The sequence below is a fragment of the Marmota flaviventris genome, chromosome 5 (assembly GCF_047511675.1).
Source record: "Marmota flaviventris isolate mMarFla1 chromosome 5, mMarFla1.hap1, whole genome shotgun sequence".
Taxonomy (NCBI): Eukaryota; Metazoa; Chordata; class Mammalia; order Rodentia; family Sciuridae; genus Marmota; species Marmota flaviventris.
The window spans coordinates 106,491,162-106,511,833 of NC_092502.1; the positions used below are offsets into that span (position 1 = coordinate 106,491,162).

Below are 20,672 nucleotides of genomic sequence, written 5' to 3' on the forward strand. Positions count from 1 at the left end.
AGAAGAGGGGCTAGAGGTGTAACTCAATGGTAGAGTACATGCTTAGCATATATGAGGCCCTGAGTTCAATCCCCAGCACCAAATAAATAAATAAATAAATAAATAAATAAAATAAAGAGAAAAAGAAATGAATAAAGAAACACTACCCTTACAAGATATGCTGTGATTAGATTGATTGGTTTTACTATTAGATAGCAAGGGGGAAATGACTAGCAAAAGATGAAAGAAGAATGATTTTAGGGAAGAGGATAATCTAGATTGGTACCAATGGGAGAGTAAAATAGGAGTGCTCATAGAGAAAAGAACATCAAAAAGCTCTACTCTGGGGCTGGATTTATGGCTCAACGGTAGAGCGCTCGCCTAGCACGAGCGAGGCCCTGGGTTCGATCCTCAGCACCACATAAAAATAAAATAAAGGTATTGTGTCCAACTACAACTAAAAATATATTTTTTTAAAAAAAGCTCTATTCTAGTGAAGGAGTACAGCTTCATCTGTGTTTCCCATTCTACCTAGGGTAGACATAGAAACTAAATTTAAAAAATAATATATATTAATATATATATTTATATATATATTAATATATAGATTTAATTTTATTTATTTATTTTAGTATTGAGGATTGAACCCAGGCATGCTTACCCACTGAGCCACATCCCCAGCCCTTTTTAAAATATTTTATTTAGAGATAGGGACTGGCAGAGTTGTTAAGTGCCTCACTGAGTTCTGAGGCTGGCTTTAAACTCACAATTCTCCTACCTCAGCCTCCCGAGCTGCTGGGATTACAGGCATACACCACCAAACATGGCAGTTCTGTCTATTTTTTGTGAGGCTTATGAGCAGAGAATGGGTTTTACATTTGTAAATGATCAAGGGGAAAAATTGTTAAGAATAGCAACATTACATGAAATTTAGATTTCAGTGTACATAAAATAGAATTTTATTTGAATTTATTTATTGTATTGTCTATTGCTGCTTTTGCACTCTAGTAGCAGAGGTGAGTAGTTATAACAGACCCTGTGGCCCACAAAGTCTGAGATCCGGCTCTTTACATAAGAAGTTTGCTCACCCATGTGCTAGAGAATACATGTCTTGTTTATTATAGTAGTGTATGGTATGTCATAAGACTAGCTGCTGACAAAACTTTTGTCATAAAGCAGATTCTGTTTTAGAAATCATTTATTCTGCACCAGCTGCACCTACATGTGTATCACAAAACAGTAATCGATCCTCATAATAATAATTCTAAGTTGTGAAGATTAAGGTTTGTTGTGCACGCTGTGTTCAAGGAATGCTTGCTTCATTAATTTGAGGTAGCCATTAAAAATGTTAATAAATGTGCAAACATTTTGGCAACAAAATAGAACAGTAAAATACCTAAGTTTATAATAATTTTACATGTAAATGATCAGAAGAAAAGTTGTCTTTATAGTAACAAGGTCAGGGTTTTACTTGTTTTCACAATATATAAAAGAAGTTAACTCCAGCCAGTTTGCATTATAAGGAAATTATTGGAAAAAAAACTGAGGTATCCCAAGGATCCAAAAATGAAGAATATAGACAGGCCTCAGAATGAAACCTAAGTAGTAGAATGAAACAAGTAGTAGGAAAGTAATGTATCATTTCCCTCTCTTTCCTTCCTGACTTCTACTGCTTTATTTTCTTTACAAAATGTTTTTATTTTTACAGTGGCATTAATGTAAGCATGATATAATGTGACTTCACATTAATTTCTACATTTTTTTTTTGACTTATTGTATTAACCTGGTTCCTTGATTGAAGCCAGAGCTCAGAATTAATCCAAATTTTTGGTCCTTTCCCAAATATTTTTGAGAAAGAATGTGATCGGTCTAGGTTGGATCAAGTTGTCATCTTTTAGTCCAGTTAGTTCTGGCCAGGATCTGCAGTGTAAACATGGCTATGCACCCATCACTTGTGGGGATGGGAGAGGCATTGTCTAGAGAAAAGAAATTATATTGAACTCAACATAATACCTCAAGTATCTCCTGCAGGTATCCCCATCTAAGAGATAAGTGAAAATTTCTGGAGGTAGGAATTAGGGCAGGGTAGGGTTGTGGTTTGTAAATGCATATTAAGCATAACTTTTTTTCAAAATTTGTTATGAAAACTTTAAAACATACAGAATAATTGGAAGTGTTTTATAGTGAAGAACCCTATACTCATCACGTAGATTCCATTTTGTCATACTTGCTTTATTATCTTTTCACCCATCCCTGTATCTATCCATCACTCCTCCTTTTTAAATTTGTTTCAGAATGTTTCTGAAGTCAGTGTATATACCCTAGATACGTTGGCCTGCATATTATCCCTCTTTCTCACTTTTTAAAGTCGTGGTATGTTATTGTGAAATTTACCATTTTAGCCATTTTAATGTCTATAACTCAGTGGCATCTAGCACATTCATAATGTTGTATAGCCATGACACTGTCTAGTTCTAAAATAAAATTCTAGAGAAAGAACACTTGTACCTTTTAAACTTATTTTCCTCCAGTCTTCAACCCCCTAGGTTGGCATTTACAAGTTTTTGTTGGGACATCTGATTAGTCCCTTTGGTGTATATTTAGAGGTATAATTACTGATTCAAGTGATAATTCTGCTTGACTTCCTTGAGGAATTCCCAAACTGTTTTCTACAGCAGCTTTTCCTCTTTGCATTCCTACTGAGGGTTGAGGGATCCAGTTTCCCCATGTTCTTGCCAACATTATTTTTACTTATTTTTAAATTGTAACTGTGTTAGTGGGTGTGAAGTAGATATTATTGTGGTTTTGATTTTCATTTCCCTAAAGACTAATAATGATGCTAAGCATCTTTTTATGTGCTTGTTGGCTATTTGTATGTATTCCTTGGTGATGCGCTCTTTCAAGTCCTTCCTCCACCTACTGTTTTTAAACATGCTTTTGTTAGTATGTTGTAGTTATACATAATAGTGGGGTTCATTTCAATGTAATGATGCATATTTGAAATATAATTTGCTCCATTTCAGTCCCCAGTGCTTTTTCTTTCCCTCTCCTCCTCCCTCCCCTTGTTCCCCTTCCTCTCCTCTACTGGTCTTTGGTCTTCCTTCTAATTTATTTATTTATATTTTAATTGGGACTTTATACATATACACAAAGGTCAAATTCACTGTAACAAATTAATTCCACCCTCCCTTTTCCCTTCTTAACTCTCCTTGCTTACTCCACTGATCATCTTTCTGTTTTCATGAGATCCATGCCACCCCGACTCCCCAGTCCTTCCTTAGAATATGAGAGAACATTTGACATTTGAGTTTCTGAGTCAGGAATATTTCACTTAGCATGATGTTCTCCAGTTTCATTTACCAGCAGTGCCACAATTTTAGTCGTGTTTATGGCCAAGTAAAACTCCATTGTGCATACAAACCACATTTTCTTAACCCATTTGTCTGTTGATGGATACCTGGGCTGGTTCCACAGCTTGGCTATTGTGAATTACACTTTCGCAAACATTGATGTGCTTGTATCACTATAGTATGCTGATTTTAATTGTGGATGAATACCAAGTGGGGGGATAGCTGGGTCATGTGGTGGTTCTATTCCCAATCTCTTGAAGAATCTCCATACTGCTTTCCAAAGTGGTTATACTAATTTGCAGTCCCAGCCCATAGGCTCTCTTGTCATGCTCTTAATCATTTCCTTTGCTGTGTGTGAGTGTACCTTTTCCCCCACATCCTCACCAGCATTTATTATTGTTTGTGTTCTTGATGAATACCATTCTAACTGGATTGAGATGGAATCTCAAAGTGTTGTTTTGGTTTGCATTTCCCTGATTGCCATGGATATTGAACATTTTTTCATATATTTGTTGACCATTTATATTTCTTCCTTTGAGAAATATCTGTTTGGTTCTTTTGTCCATTTATTAATTGGGTTTTTGTTTTGTTTTGCTATTAAGTTTTCTTGAGTTGTTTATGTATTCTGGGTATTAATCCCCCCATCAGAGGAGTGACTGGCAAATATTTTCTCCTATTCTGTAGACTCTCTTGTCATGCTCTTAATCATTTCCTTTGCTGTTCAGAAGATTTTTTAATCTGATAGCATCCCACTTGTTGATTCTTGGTTTTATTTCTTGAGTTTCGGGGATCTTGTTAAGGAAGTTGCTGCCTGCGCCAATATGTTGGAGTGTTGATTCTGTTTTCTTCTATCAGTTGCAAAGTTTCTGGTCTAATACTAAGTAAGGTCTTTGATCCACCTTGATTGGACTTACATGCAGGGTGAGAGGATTCTAGTTTTCATTCTATATGTGGATATTCAGTTTTATCAGCACCATTTGATAAAAGACTTTTCTCTAACATAGATTTTTGGCATCTTTGTCAAGTATTAGATAATTGTAACAGTGCCCCACCGCCTTTTAAGGTAAGGTTTTGCCATGTTGTCCAGGCTGGTCTTGAATTCCTGGGTTCATGTGATCTTGCTCACCGTCTGAGTAGCTGGGACTACAGGTGCACATCACTGTAACCAGCTTGCCCATTTTAAAATTAGATTCTTTTTGTTGTTGAGTTCAAAGAGTTTATTCTGGACACCAGATCCTTATCATATAAATAGTTTGCAAGTATTTTCTACCAATGTATGGTTTATCTTCATTTAAAAAAAATAATGCATAGATTTTTTTTTTGGTGGGGAGGAGGGGTACGTGGATTGAACTCTGGGGCACTTGACTACTGAGCCACATCGTCAGCCCTATTTTGTATTTTATTTAGAGACGGGGGTCTCACTGAGTTGTTTAGCACCTCGCTTTTGCTGAGGTGGACTTTGAACTTGAGATCCTCCTGCCTTAGAGATTTTCTTTCAAAGTTGCTGGGATTACAGGTGTGTGCTCTATACCCGGCTGAACAAATGTTTTTTTTATTTGATGAAGTTCAATTTATTATTTGTTTTGGTTGTGCTTTCACTGTCATATTAAAGAAATCATTACCAAATTAAAGGTCATAAAGATTTATTTATATGTTATATACAGTATCAGTTTAAGAGTTTTAACTTCATTATTTTGTATATTAATATCCAGTTGTCCTAGCACCATTTGTTGAACAGGTTAATCTTTTCTAATTGGATTGATGTAGCACTTGGTTGAAAATCACTTGTATTGGTGTATGGGCTTGTTTCTGGAATCTCAGTTCCATCCTTATGCTAGTATCACACTAGTCTGATGACTGAAGTAAGTTTTAGTAAGTTTTGAAATGAGGTAATGTGAGACCTCTAACTTTTCCTCTCTTGGGTCTCATTTTTAAACTTTTACTGAACATATTTGTTACCTTGTGATTTTTTTTTTACATCAGAATTTTAACATGAAATCTCACTTGTTAAAATCAATGTGTCAGCAGGACTAAATAATGGAGATTCTAGAGGAGAATTTCACCTTTTTCAGCTTCTAGAAATTATTGCTGTGCAAATTCTTTGGGTTGCGGCCCCCTTCTGTAATTTTCCAGATAGCAAAGGCTAGCCAAGTTCTTCCCACACTGCATCATTTTAACCTCCTCTCCCCCTCCTTTTTCCCTTTTCTATTTTTGAATATCTCTTTATTACATTGGGACTACTCTGATAACCCAGGGTAACCTCCTTGGTTTAAGATCATCTGATTACTAATGTTAATTTCATCTTCAATCAAATTCCCCTTTGCCTTATAACCTAATGTAACATATTCAAAGGTTCTGGAGTGAACATGTGGACCTCTTTGGGGGAAAGGAGACATTATTCTGCCTGCCACATTGAAGAGTTTTTCTTTCTTTTTTTTTTTTTTTTACATTTTTTATATATATATATATATATATATATATATACGCATTATATATATGTGCTCTCTCTCTCTCTCTCTCTCTATATATATATATATATACATACACACACACACACACACACACACACATATACATGTATATATAGTTTTAGATGGACACAATACCTTTATTTTATGTGGTGCCGGGGATCGAACCCAGTACCTCACACATGCTAGGCGAACGCTCTACCACTAAGCCACAACCTTGGCTGAGGTGTTCTTTATGGTATATGAAGTGTATCTGTTGAGAGTATATATGATAAGTTTTAGAAATTTTGAACAATTGCACACATGTCATCACAGCTTAGTTTTGAAACATTATCCATCATCCTAAAAACTTTCCTTGTGTCTGTTTGATGGTGTCATTCCAAGCATACAACCACTATCTCTATTTTTGATTTTTCTAGAATTTTTTATATAAATGAAATATGTAATTTTTAATATCTGACTTCTTTCGCTTAGGTAACGTTTTTGAGGTTTATTCACATTATTTCATCTATCATTACTTTTTTCTGATGAGCTGTATGGAATAACCACGGTTTATTTAGTGTTATGGTTTGGATATAAAATGTTTCCCCAAAGGCTGGTATATTGGAAATGATGTTCAATGTAGCAACATTCATTCAAAATGATTAAATAAGGGTTATAACCTAATTGATAGGTTAATTTATTTGATGGATTAATGATTTGAATGGATTACTGGGTGATAACTGTAGGTGGGTGGGGCAAGACTGGAGGAAGTAGTTGGGGGGGGGTGTACCCTTGGGCATTATATTTTGTCCCTGGATCCATAACTTCTCTTTTTCCTATTCCTGACTGCCATAAGTTGAGCAGCTTTCTTCCCCATGCTCTTCTGCCACAATAGTTTGCCTTACCTCAGGTGGAGAGTAATGGAGTTGACCAACTATGGACAGAGACTTCTGGAACCATGAATCAAAATAAACTTTTCCTCCTCTAACTTGTTCTTGCCAGGTATTTTGGTCACAGTGATGAAATGCTGACTAACACATTTAGTAATTTTCCTGTTGATAAACATTTACAATGTTTCTAGTTTTTGGGCTATTATGAATAATACTCCTGTGAATTTTAACATATAAGTCTTTATGAGACGTATGTTTTCATATTTCTTGGGTAGAGATTTCTAGGAGTGGAAAGGCTAGGTTTTTTTTTTTGGGGGGGGGGAGGTGGGTATTGGGGATTGAAATCAGGGAAACTCAACCACTGAGCCACATCCCCGGTCCTATTTTTGTATTTTATTTAAAGACAGGGTCTTACTGAGTTGCTTAATGCCTTGCCATTGCTGAAGCTGTCTTTGAACTTGCAATTCTCCTGTCTCAGCCTCCCGAGCTGCTGGGAATACAAGCGTGTATTTAGCCCCACTAAAGGCTAGTTCTTATGATAGCTATATGCTTTACTTTTAACATACTGCCAAACTGTTTTCCAACATAATTGTAGCATTTTACAGTTCTCACCAGCAATGCATGAAGGTTCTACCTTTGCCTGTATGTAGGATTGTGTCTTTTAGAATATAGGCATTCTACCAGGGTAATAGTGCCTCACTGATTTTTTTTTTTTTTTAAATCTACATTTACCCAACGACTAATAATGTTGAACATGTTTTCAGGTACTTATCATTAACAGTTTTCTTTCTTTTTTAAAAATATTACTTTTAGTTGTTGACAACCTTTATTTATTCATTTATATGCAATGCTGAGAATCGAACCCAGTGCCTTTCACATGCTAGGCAAGCGGTCTACCACTGAGCTACAACCCCAGCCCCAACTGTTTTTTTTTTTTTAATTTTAATTTTTGTGGTATTGGGGATTGAATTCAGGGGTATTCTACCACTGTGCCACTCCCTATCCCTGTTTAGTTCTTGTTTTGAGACCAGGTGTCATTGAATTGCTCAGACTGGTCTTGAACTTGTGTTCCCCCTGCCTCGCACCACCCCATATCCCCCCCCTCAATATCTGGAATTACAGATGTTTGCTATGATACCCAGCTAATAATTTTCTTTGTCAGAGAGTAATTCATATCCTTTGAGCATTTTAAAATTGGATTGTCAGTCCTATTAATTCTGAATACAAGCCACCCAGATGCATATTTTGTTTACATTTTCTCTCAGTCTATAGATTGTCTTTTTTAATTTTAATGGTAATTTTTGAAGAATGAAAAGTTTTTATGAAATCCAGTTTACCTAATTTTAATTTTGTGTATATTATGCTTTTGGTTTCATATCTAAGAATTGTCTAACTCAAAGTCAGAAAAGATTTTTTTTCTCTAATATTGTAGGTTTGGGGGAGAAATTTTATATTTTTAGAAGGGCATAGATGACAGACTAAAAAGAGCTCCCTGTGGCCAAAGTTGAAATGACTTGAACGAGTCATAAGTAATGAATATATTGGATTATAACCCAAAGAATAAAATAAATATCTATGAGTCTGTATAGATATAAAATAATGTTATAAATAATATTACAATGCATTTTACATTTGTTTCAAAATAATAAGTAAATTTTAATGCAAAAAAATAACCAAAATTTTAGACACTTCACCAAAGAAAATATATGAATAACTAATAAGCAAATAAAAAGATTCTGAACTTCATTATTTATTAGAGGTATGTAGATTAAAACCATATTAACATCACTACATACTTTAAGAGCGTGATTATTAAAAAAAAAACAACAAAAAAAACACTGACCAACCATACCAAGTCCCTAAAGATGTGGAAGAACTAGAACTCATATACACTGATGATAGTAAATATAAAATGGTATAACCATTCTGGAAAACAGCCCACAGGTTCTTAGAAATCTTAACATACACCTACCATATGATCCAGCCATTCTACTCCTAGGTATTTACCTAAAAGAAGAGGAAATGCATATCCTGAAAAGACATATATGAATGTTCATTGTAGTTTTATTTATAGTAGCCCCAAATAGGAAATGGTCTGAATGTCCTTTAACAGAAGAATGGATAAGCAAATAGTGGTGTAAGGTACTACCCAAGAGTAAAAATTAATGAACTATTGATTCATGGAAGAACATGGATGAATAATTATGCAGGTCAGTGGTTGCCTTGGGATGGGTAGAATGGGATACAAAAGAGCAAGCATGAAGTGGTGGTTTATATTATTTGTGGCAGTAGACTCACAAATGTGACACATGTCAAAATTTACCATATTTTATAATTTAAATACATTTATAGTTTATTATGTGTTAATTACAACTCAGCAAAGCTTTTTAAAAGAGGGTGGAAGAATCCCTTCAGAAGTTTTGGCCTGCATAACAGAAAGGTTGGGATTGCCATTAACTGAGATGGGCAGGGCTTACTGATGTAAGTACTGTAATTAAAAGTACAAACAAGGTTCTAGTGAAGATCATAGGGGATGCAAAAATATGACTCTATCTAGGGGTATGTGCACAGTGTCAGAATTTGAATGTACTTGGAGGAGGTTATATTTCAATGCTAAGATTCTGTGTTTGGAGAACTTGATGAAAATTTGGAAGATTTTTCAATAATTGAAATCTATTTGATATAAGACTGATTTCCAAATTTGCCTCATTGCTAGTTTTCCATCTTTGGGTACCTAGATTATTTTTTTCCTTAGCTTGTTATTTCTGTGCATTGCCACAGAAATTCTGATTTTATTTATGTAGGGTGGGAACCACTATGTTTTAAAACTCCTCAGCTTACTTAATGCATAGAGGTTGAGAACCTGCAACATTAAGTCTCCTGGATGCATGTTATAAACCTAATTCAGACTTATTGAATCAGAATATGTATTTTAATAAGATCCCCAGGTGATTTGTGTGTACAGTATAATTGGAAGAGCACTGTATAGATTTACTGAATATAAATGTGACCCCAAGGTAAATACAGCAGTAGCCCCAGGGTCCACTTAAACCATAGTTCTCAAAGTGTGATTCCAGGACCATGAAAATGCAAATTCCAGAGCAGCACTCCAGACCTTCCAAATAGGATAACTATGGGTGGGGGCTCAAGGTTTTGTGATTTTACTAGTCTTCATGAGATTCTGTACATGATAGAGCTTAGAAGTGTTGCACTAGAAATTTTTCTTTATGAATTCCTCAACATAACTCTCTGTTTGGGGATGTAGCTCAGTGGTAATTTGTACTTAGCATGCATAGGACTCTGGAAAGAAGATATTGATTGAAGGAAGTGTCATTAATGTCAGTACCTTAATTTGAAACTATTTAGCAAAAGGAAAAATAAAAACAACAACCTGTGTGTATGGATATACTTAGAGAAAACATGTAGGACAAAGGTATTATTGTTATCCCCTTTTACAAATGTAGAACCTGGGTTCAAAGAAAGTAACTAGTCCAAGACGATCAGCTGGCAAGCAAGTGGTGGAACTGGAACTTGAATCTCTGTGACCTTTATATGTCACCACAAGCTGGAGTTTGATGCTGTTTTATGTGTTAGCTTGCCTGGTTCATCATCTCAGGTATCTGGGTGTGTGGCTTTGTTACATTCCTCAGGCATAGGAGCAAGCTTGAAAATGTACCCATTGACTTCCATTGCTATTAGTCAACCCCTCACCCTACACAGGCACATCCCTTCATTAGACTTTGAGTGTATGTGTAAACATGTTTTATTTATTTACTTGTTTGTTTTGCAGTACTGGGAATTGAACCCATGACCTCCTGCATTGTGAGGCAAGCCCTCTACCACTGAGCTGTGTCTTCAGCCCTTTTGTAAAATTTGTAGATGGGACTTGGTCAGTTGTCCAGGCTGCAACTTGTGATCCTCTTACCTCAGTCCCCTGAGTAGCTGGACTTATAGATGTACACTACCACACCCAGCTGTCTAAGCATGTTTATATGTTTTAACTTGGCTCTAATTAGAATCAGATGTTCTTTGGTTTTATTGGGAATATGCAGAAATGTGCTTGATTTGAGTAGCCCAGGTACTCAAATCAAGTTTTGAGGCCAGTTTTTAATTTGATGAAGTTGCAAATTTTCCATATTGGTGGCTTTGAGATTTAGGATTGATTCCAAAGCAATGGAGACTGTTAATTCAATATTTCACATATTTTATACTTTGTTTCATTCCATAGAACATTTGTGATGATTAAACATTAATGTTAAGTAAGTTGCTTTTCCTCTTGTAACATTTCTTTAAAGTTCTGATCCAAATTAGGCTTGGATGAATTTATTAGGTTGATGGCTTTTTTTGTAGCAATAATTTATTCTAACCGACTGATTAAAGCATCATATTTAAGAATTGTTTTGCTTTAAATTGATGACCTTTTAGAGTTGTTCTTTTGAGTTTAATTGAACTCATAGTGGCATTTTTAGATAATGTGTGATAAGAGCATCAAGAGACAGAACCAAAATGGTTTTATTTACTTTTATATAAACTAAATTGCCCTTGTGACCCAGCATAAAATCTAAGTGCTAAGAGCAGTTATTAATATTGACAACAGAATTAATTGAGTCTAAAACAGTCAAAATTCCAGTTGTAGTGAACTATTCATTAAGATTCTTACTCTGGCTTTAGTACTGTCAAAAAAATAACTAGTCTTATGATTAAATAGCAGAATGATGGGCAGTACACTGCATTTGAGAGAGATGCTGAATAAACTTTCCACTTGTGAAATAGTTCAGAAGTGACATGCTTCAAGGGGGGTCAGTCTGTGCATTGATATCCAGCTGAGCTGTCAACTGGCACTGAGCCAGGCACGCAAAGCCTTGCCATGTGAAGGAACATGTGGAGCATATGCATTTGAGAAAGAAAATCTTTCTGTACATGATTTAATGGTTTTTTTTTTTTGAAGATTGTATTTAGTTTTATTATATTAGAAACTTGGTATTTCTGCCTTTAGAAGAAAAGTTTATGTGGATGGTACTTAAAATTTTATAACTTGAAAGGATTTGACATTTTATATTTGAAAAATATTTATTTTGAATATTTTAATTGGATATTTTTTTATTTTGAATAGATTTTAGAGGCTTTTTAGAAGCAAAGGGGAAATTAATCAAAATATGTCTACATAGGAAAAGGGTTTTTGAGGAAGAAATGTGGACTTTTGTTTGAAGACTGGTTTTATAGTTAAAGGATATATTTACTCTTTTTACATATACCAGTTCACCCAGAGATCTTTAAAAAGATGTTTTTATACCACATTTACTGAGATGATGTTGTAAAAGTAAATGCAATTTGTAAATAATGCAGATTGTTTGGCATTGGTGTTTTTTATTTTTATCTTTATCCCCCTCTCTAAAATGAGCTCTTAGTCTATTCGCTAATTATTTTTAGATTCTCCTAGTTGTAGAGAAATATTTCTTGCTGATCAGTGATTTTTTATAATAAAATGATCAATAAGACCTCTGATCATGAATTAGCACAGTTATGGTTAAGCTTAACATTTCACAAGAACCATTAAATAAATTCTCTATCATTTTTTCTTCAGATCCTCTTGTCATTTTTTCTTTAGTCTCTATTTTTAAGTTGGCATTGCAGGTTATACCAGTTACCTTTAATAAATTAAAAATTATTTTACAAAAATTCTGGGCTTTCATAAACTTACATAGTATAACCGGGCTAATGTGTCAGTTTAGTGAGATAAGTTTTTTAGACTGATGTTTAGCTTTTAGGATATTGCAATGGGAAAAATCATGCTTTTGCTGCTTTCCTATTTAAATCGTATAGTATTTCCCATATATGAAATATATCCTATTTTTCATTTAAGTCTAGTCTCGGCAATTCTCTCATTTCATGGCTATTTTACCATCTACTTCCTTTCTACAGCCTATCCCTCATACTAGCATTAAATTAATTTTCATGTAAGACCAGTTTACAGGTATGTGTGTGTGTGTGTTATAATCCCAGAGCCACCACTTAACCAGCATGTATTAATTAATTGATATATTTAACAAATATTTACTGAAGTCTTCATATTTTTTAAGCATTGTTCTAGGAAATGAGGATATAGTGGTGACCAAGACAGATGAGATCCCAAGCTTACATTCTAGTAGTATTTACCTTTTGGTACCCCTGTTTTTCCCATGAGCATAGCCAAGGATTTAGCAGCTGCCTCTTATCATTTTTATTTTCTCTTACTAACTGTGCTAAAGCTCCTTGAAAGCAGAAAGTATATGTTAAATCTGCATCTTCAGTTCTCTAGTATCCAGTAAATTATTGTGATCATAATAGGCTATTCTCAAGTTTTTTCACTGTTAGGATTATTTGTTTTACAAGACTTATTTCTGATATTTAAATTAGTATTAATTAATGTCAACTTATATTTTAATAACACAGGAATACATTACAGAACAGTCTTGTCAATTACATTAAAATTTAAAAATGTAAAAAACAAGGATGTATTATAATGGAATTTATCCAATAATCATTTTCTACTAGTTATTCTTTTTTTTTTACTCCCCAGGCCTCATTGAATTTGAAGAATGTGACCCTGCTAGTGCAGTTGAAGGTAAGTTGATGTCTTATAATGTGCTAACTCACATGGCAACAGCTAGTGTCATCTGTTTAGTAAACAAAGAGGGGCTACTAGCCATAGGTGTTACCATGCCTGTGGAGTGACATAAAAATCTGAATGTGAGCTACTAGAAATAATTTGAAAGTAATATGCTGTTTTTTCCAATCCTTATCTAAGAGTTTGGAAAAATTATTTGTTATAGTGTCTAAGTTTATTATTGGGGTTCTCAGTAGCCCTGGGACCTAGCCTTCTAACACTCACTACCTGTTGGAAAACAGTATTTTAAGTTCTCTGAACCTTAACTTTTTATTGCAAAGTGAAAATAATAAAATATAATACCTATACTATGAGAATAAAAAAGTTGATTTTTAGCATATCATCATGTGTTATGTTTAGGGTTTGTTTTGCATGATAGCAAGTCCATCATGATACTGTATCTGATGAGTTAAAAAACAAAACCAAAGCTCTTGAATTTCTTAGTCTGAAATGAGAGATTAACTTAGGTTACTGAGGGTTTGTTACTGTTCACCAGTACACTCGAATTCCATCAACAATTACTAGCATAACTGACTCTTAAAAATAATTTTCATATAACTAGGGGATGAGGAATTGACATAGTAGAAAGAACAAAGATGATTTTTTTCTCTTTGGTTCTCGTAGGTAAAATTAGTGATATTCCTTTATAGTATTAGTGATAACATATGGACATAAGAATGCCTTACTACTGACATTTCATATCTCTCTTCTAATGGATTGGCTGGCCTTTTTTTTTTTTTTTAAATTTTTAAATTTTTCATGGTATCAGGGTTGGACCTAAGGTCTTCACATGCTAGGCAAGCACTCATTCCCAGCTACATCCTCAGCTCTATTATCTTTTTATTTAAAACAATACATTTATAATTTGTGACCCTCTGGACAAGGATCATGATCTGACCTGCTTTTAAAACAAAATCTAATATAATGAGTATTGTACTTTCTTTAAAATTTTAAGATACCTCCATGTGCTTATTTTGCTTGAGGTGACTTATGGGACACTTAGGAGAAGAAAGAGAATTTCATTGATTAAGTGAATGTTCTATAATCTTTTGGTGAATAATAGGCTAATAATGAATGAAGAAAAGTTTAAACAGACTGTGATTGTGTTTAAATACTAGGGTTTATTTATTTTCTGGAACCAGGGATTTAACCCAGAGGCACTTAACCACCAAGCCACATCCCCAGCCCCCCACCTTTTTTATACCTTTGTTTTATTTACTTATTTTTATGTGGTGCTGAGGTTTGAACCCAGGGTCTCGAATATGCTGGGTGAGCGCTCTTCCACTGAGCCACAACCCCAGCCCCCCCCAGCCCTTTTTATATTTTATTTAGAGACAGGGTCTCACCAAGTTTTTAGGGCCATCCTAAGTTGCTGAGGCTGGCTTTGAACGATCCTCCTTCCTCAGATTCAGGTCCTGAGATGCTAGGATAAATACTAGAATTTAAAGGTTAATACTTTTATTTCTTTCATCCACATTTAGCATCAACAATTATAAACAAATCGTGTCGAAAACACAAAAAAAATATTTCATAAGTTTAATATATTTATTAGGAGCAGATGTGTTTCTATAACAATATACATTTATCTTAAAGGCATAAAACCAAGGAAAAGAAAGACTTTTGCTTTGCCAGGAATAATTAAAAAGGAAAAGGATGCAGAATCTGTGTAAGTATTTTAAATATTGTGAAAATCTATTCCATTGTTATAAGTGAATAAGACTGTTGTTGTTTTGAATTTGGAAAGAGAAAAGTCATTTGGAAATCACTCAAAATATATATCTAAAGTATGAAAAAGCAAACCTATTTTGTAAATATATTCGCCAGTTCCTTTGGTTAGAATATTGGTTAATTCCTTTTTTTTTTTTTTTTTCATTTGTAGATTGAAACAATACCTTTGTTTTATTTTTATTTTTTATTTTTATGTGGTGCTGAGAATTGAACCCAGTGCCTCACACGTGCCAGGCAAGCGCTCTACCACTGAACCACAACTTAAGCCCTAGTTAATTACTTGAAAATTTTAAGACATTGGGTTTGGGGCTGTGGCTCAGTGGTAGAGTGCTTGCCGAGCATGTGTGAGGCACTGGGTTCAGGTCTCAGCACCACATAAAAATAAACAAATAAAGGTCCATCAACAGCTAAAAAAAATATTTAAGAATAATTTAAGACATTATAGATGAAATCTTTAGTGTCTTGAAATTGAAACTTTTAAAATACTCTGATTTTTATAAAATTATACATGCATGTTTTTAAAAATTAAAAGGCAGAAAAACCAAAAAATCCGACAATCTTATTATCTAAAATAAAATCTCTGGTCAACTATTTGATGAAAATCTTCCTGGACAATTCTAAGCTATAAGCATGTAGAGATATATGTATATATCAGTGGAAAATGTTGAACAGCAAGAGAGGGAAACCTTAACATATTTTACCATTTATAGGAAGTTCTCATTTTTATTTTATTTTTTTAAATTTTTTTTTTAGGAAGTTCTCATTTTTAGATGGAGTATGTAGTCTTCTTACACATCTGACTTATCTTCTTTTAAGAATAAGAAAATAGTATACAAAGAATATATAATTAGCATATAATAAATTGAGCTAATATTATTAGCCAAACAAAATTACCATGGCTATATTTAAAACTTCTTAGGATATTAAAATAAACTTACTTAGGGTGGCCACTAAGACCAGTTAAATCTTGTTCTCTAGGCATGAGACCTTAGCATAGTTATTGTTGTGTTCCATTTTAAGCAACCTATATAAGCATTCCTAATATAAGCCTAGGTTTGAAAAAACTTGGAGCTATGATTATTCAGAGACAAACTCAAAGTAAAGGAATCTTCCTTTCCATAATTACTCAGTCTGTTTAAACTGAAGAGATACTAATCAAAAGGCATGAATGATTTGTTAACCCAGGAACATTGTCTGAAAATAAGCTTAAAATCCCTGTTTCTTTAGCATAATCAGTAGAACTCTTATGATATTTTGATTGGTGCTCATATTTTCAACATTAGAGAATAATTTGTGCATTGAATATTCTTACTTCCTATCTAGTTACTGAGTTTCTCCTTTTCTAAATGTCTGTTTCTTTTTCCTTAATTTGGTTCAAAATTAAAAGCATTGAAAGTGATTTATATATTTGTGGATAGCATCTTTTCTTCTAATGTTTTTCTTAAGCATTTATGAAGGTGATATTTTACTAAGAGGATGGAACCTAATTTCTTTTTGCAATATTGAAAATACATATTGAAGTTTAAACAATTTATTTGTTAAGTAAATTTTTTTTAAATGTAGCCAGTTTATGTGCTAGTGACTATATTGTAAAGAATAATAGCCTTAAATAAAGATCTTTTTATCATGTCTGGCTTTCACTACTGTTCACTCAATGAACTTATAATTTTAAATGCCATGCTTTGGAAATTATTTTCATGATCAATGAATTCCGGTAGGATTATTAAACCACTTGGATGTTAGATTTTTTTTTTTTAAACAAAAGACAATACAAGAACAGAAAGTCAGTGCTTAAGCCACTGTACCACCATCACCTTCTTTCAAACTTCTTGGCAGGAAAAATGTGAGAATTCACTTTGCTTGAAATCCTAGAGGCTCTTGGCATGCCTTTCTTCATAGCCTGAAAGCTTTTAAGTGTTCAGTAATTATGATAGATGAGTCCTGCTTAGACCTTACTCTTCCTAGAGCTTTATCTGCAGGTCTCATACTGCTTACCATGAAGGCAAACAGATAAGATGTGTGCTTTACCACACAGACTGGAGAGTTCTGGCTCAAAGCCAAAGAATAAACTGTTTGGAACATTAACACTTTATGTTTAAATGTATCTTTAAAAAAGGAGAATATGGGAATGTTCTAACATCTTCATTGATTTAATTCTCTAGAAGAATTGTCTATGTTATTACTGTGTCTTTTCTGGAACATTACCTCAAAGCATGCATTTTTTTTTTTCATATTATATTCCTTACATATGAGTAAGGAATTTTAAACTGCAATTTTCAGTGACTCCTTGCCCCCCTTTGAGATGGGGTCTTTCTAATGTGCTTTGTGGCCCAGACTAGTTTTGAACTCATACTGAAGCAGTCCTTCCACCTCAGCTTCCTTAGCTGGGATTACTGGCATGTGTCACTGTGCCTGACTTTTTTAAAGTGGCTTTTAAGGGATTTGCATTTATGTATTTATTGGGGGTTTCCATTTTGTTTAAGAGCAGTGTAGTGATCTGTACTTTTCCTTTGTAAATCTATTTCATCCTGTCTTCCTTTAACATAACTCTTAAATTTGCATATTTTTCTGGTCTGTGCTTAGTCTTTCTAAGCACAGACCAGAAAAATACCTATTTCTATAAGATTCTTATATTGTATGCATTAATTATTTTAAGTAAAAAGTATAAATGCCTTTTAAGTTTGAACTCTCAATTATTGTACATTTGTTTTAGATTATATACATAGAAATTCTTTTAACCTTATTACTCATGAACTTAGTGGACTTAATTGTATTCTGATCTTTTTATTTTAGTTTAACATTTAAAATAATAGCTTTCCCTAGGTTATATGAAAATTCAATATTTGTTCATCAGATACATGATAGAATACTAGTTCTCAACTACATACTCTGTTAGACTTCAAAGTTACACCAAAGGCAAGTTTTCTTGTTCAGCATGTTTGGAGAAAACCAGTTTTGACTTCTGTGTATACCAAGTTATAAAAAGTACTTCAAATGAAACTGAAGTGTTTAAATATTATTTTAAAATTTTATTTACCAATAAATATAAATTATCCACTAGTTTTAAAGTTTTAGACTACTTCCTCCCTTAAATATAGACCTTACTTTTTAAAGCCAAGTTTCCTTCTGGCAAAGGAATTTAAAATAAACAAAAACTTTCTCTACTTGGAGAATTAAAAGTCATTAGAAAGCCTTATGGAACTGCCAACTTTTTTGGTATGAAGTATGAGTATCCATGGAATGAAGTATTTTTGAAAATAATTTTTAGGATATTTGAAAGCTGTTTTTGTTTTTGTCAGGTGTTATGGGTATAGGAATTTCTTTTTTGAATTTTAAAATAATTTGGTATAATTTAATCTTCATAATTTGTTTTCTCTAAATATTTGTGTAGAGTTTAAGTAAAAGTTATGTTTATGTACCAAAATAAATACTTTAAATATGGCATAATAAGTGACAGTTCTAATAGTTGAATGTTTTTGATACTTTGTTTTAATAGGGAATGCCCCGATGCAGATTCACTTGTAAGTAGATTTACCTTTGATATAATTCATATTAGCTCTTTTCATTAGAAAAAAACTAGCATGTTTGAATTGTTAATAGATCTTTAAAACACAAGAAAAATACTAACCATGTTATTATAAATTCACTATTAAACTTATTTTAAAAATGTATCTTTGGTTTAACATTGCCAGATGACTTTCCCGTGAATTAGTATTTTTCAACTACCTTTTAAAAGTGGATATTTAACTTTTGAAATTGGAGCAATGCTGTATCATTATTCTTTTTCAAGGGAAACATGCCAGATAGACTATCTGCATCCTTTATTTTATAAATTATAGTGCTTTTACTAGTTTAGTCTTAGCTTTATTAAAATACTGCCTTTTTGTTAATGTATTTGAGTTTCATTTAAAACATTGTCATTTTGGAAACAACAAACATGGTCAGTATTTTTTTGCACTTTTTGTTTTAAAGGAGGTTTATTTATATTTCTTGGTTAAATGTATTTCCTTATATATAATTAAAGAAGATATTAAATGAAATGCCAAGTGGGTTCAGTGGCAGAGTAGATTGAAATAAAGTGTAGACAGACTTATTTTTTCAAACTGTTCCTTAGATACTGGTTGTATTGATAAGTATAGGAGTTTCAAATATTCTCTCTTTTTAAGGTTATCATTCTTACTTGCATAACTGTTTTTTCCTTTTACCCTAAAGCTTTTTGATCTTTTACAGTAGAATGGTTAACTAAAAATATTTTGTAAAACATTGTATTTTCTGTAACTTAGGTATTAACTTTTTATTTCAGTTTTAAAACAAAATTATGATTTATTAATAAATTATATGAAAATTAAGAAGTAGGCTTCCTGAGTTAAAAATCATTAGAATGTTTCTGGAGATACAATGTATCTTTACCTTAGTACTTGATGCCCTTGATTAACCAATTAATAAAAAAGCAGATGTGTTTTACATTTACTACAATTCTCATCATGCATTTTATTTCTCAGTTGATTATCATAGCATTTATTTGATGATTGAAACATTGAATAAAATTATTTAGTACTTCATGTTTTATTTTACATATACTCTCTTAAATTAGACATAATTCCCTCAACTGATTGATACTCTTCCATTATGATCAGTTATTATACAATTTTGAAGTTTAGCCAGTACATTCCTGGTTAGGGAAAGGCTAAAGAGAACACAAAATTCTAATGCCATGTAAGAAAAGATTGATTAATTTGTGTAGAGATGAAAAACTTATAAAAATTAAAAAACATATACCATGAGATGATTTGAATCACTGAAGGCAAACCAGGAGAGTATATTTGCAAGACATGTGACAGGAGGCTAGTTACTTTAATTTATAAAAATTTTTTTGTTTATATTAGTACAAAAGTCAAGAAAATGCCTAGTAGGAAAAGAACATACTCAGGATGAAAACAGGCAGTTTTATAAAAATAAAAATGAGGAATAACTGTAAAAAATGTAACTCACAACTAAAGCAAATTAAAATGAAAATATTATCTCTCCAATTGTATTTTCAATTTAATTTGTAGAAATGTAAATTGGTAGTCAATTGATTTGACAATATTACCCCAAATAAGAAGTGAACATTCTTTTTGACCTTGTAATTCCCTGCTAGGAATTTACTGTTAATGGCTGTACTCACAAAACATCATATCTCTGTAGTGTACACCATAGTAGTAACACACTCTTAACTAAGGCATATCCATTTATAGAAGGTGAGGGAGAAGGGAGAAATTGATATTAATTCTAACATTATATTACACTTAGCAAAAAACTGGAACATCAAGACATCCTTCAAAATGAGAAATGGTTGAATGAATTATTAAACATTCACTTGACAGGGTAATAATCAGATGTTATAAAGAATTAGGTTGATTTCTGTCTGCTGATATGGAAAGAACTTACCAATTAAAAGATAGTATAGTCTTTGAAGCAGTTGCTATTTTAAAAGTAATATAAATATGTAGGTATATTGGTTACCTTTTTTTTAATGAGTTATAAGACACTTAAATGTGGTTACCTTTGAGCATGAAAAGATTTTCATTTTTTCCTTTTATTTATGGCTAATTATAGTTTATTTATGACCTGTTCATGCCCTTATCTT

The 20,672-nt window shown here is 32.9% G+C and overlaps 1 protein-coding gene across 2 annotated transcripts in view; it reads left to right on the plus strand.

Annotated features, from left to right (window-relative positions):
• Positions 1–20,672, plus strand: part of Fcho2 (FCH and mu domain containing endocytic adaptor 2) — a 128,934-nt gene that overhangs the window by 64,918 nt on the left and 43,344 nt on the right. For both annotated transcript variants that reach the window (XM_071612499.1, XM_027927714.1), the window contains exons 9-11: positions 13,229–13,273; positions 14,909–14,981; positions 18,540–18,564. In XM_071612499.1, coding sequence (XP_071468600.1) covers positions 13,229–13,273; positions 14,909–14,981; positions 18,540–18,564 — 143 coding nt within the window. The remainder of the gene's footprint in view (positions 1–13,228; positions 13,274–14,908; positions 14,982–18,539; positions 18,565–20,672) is intronic.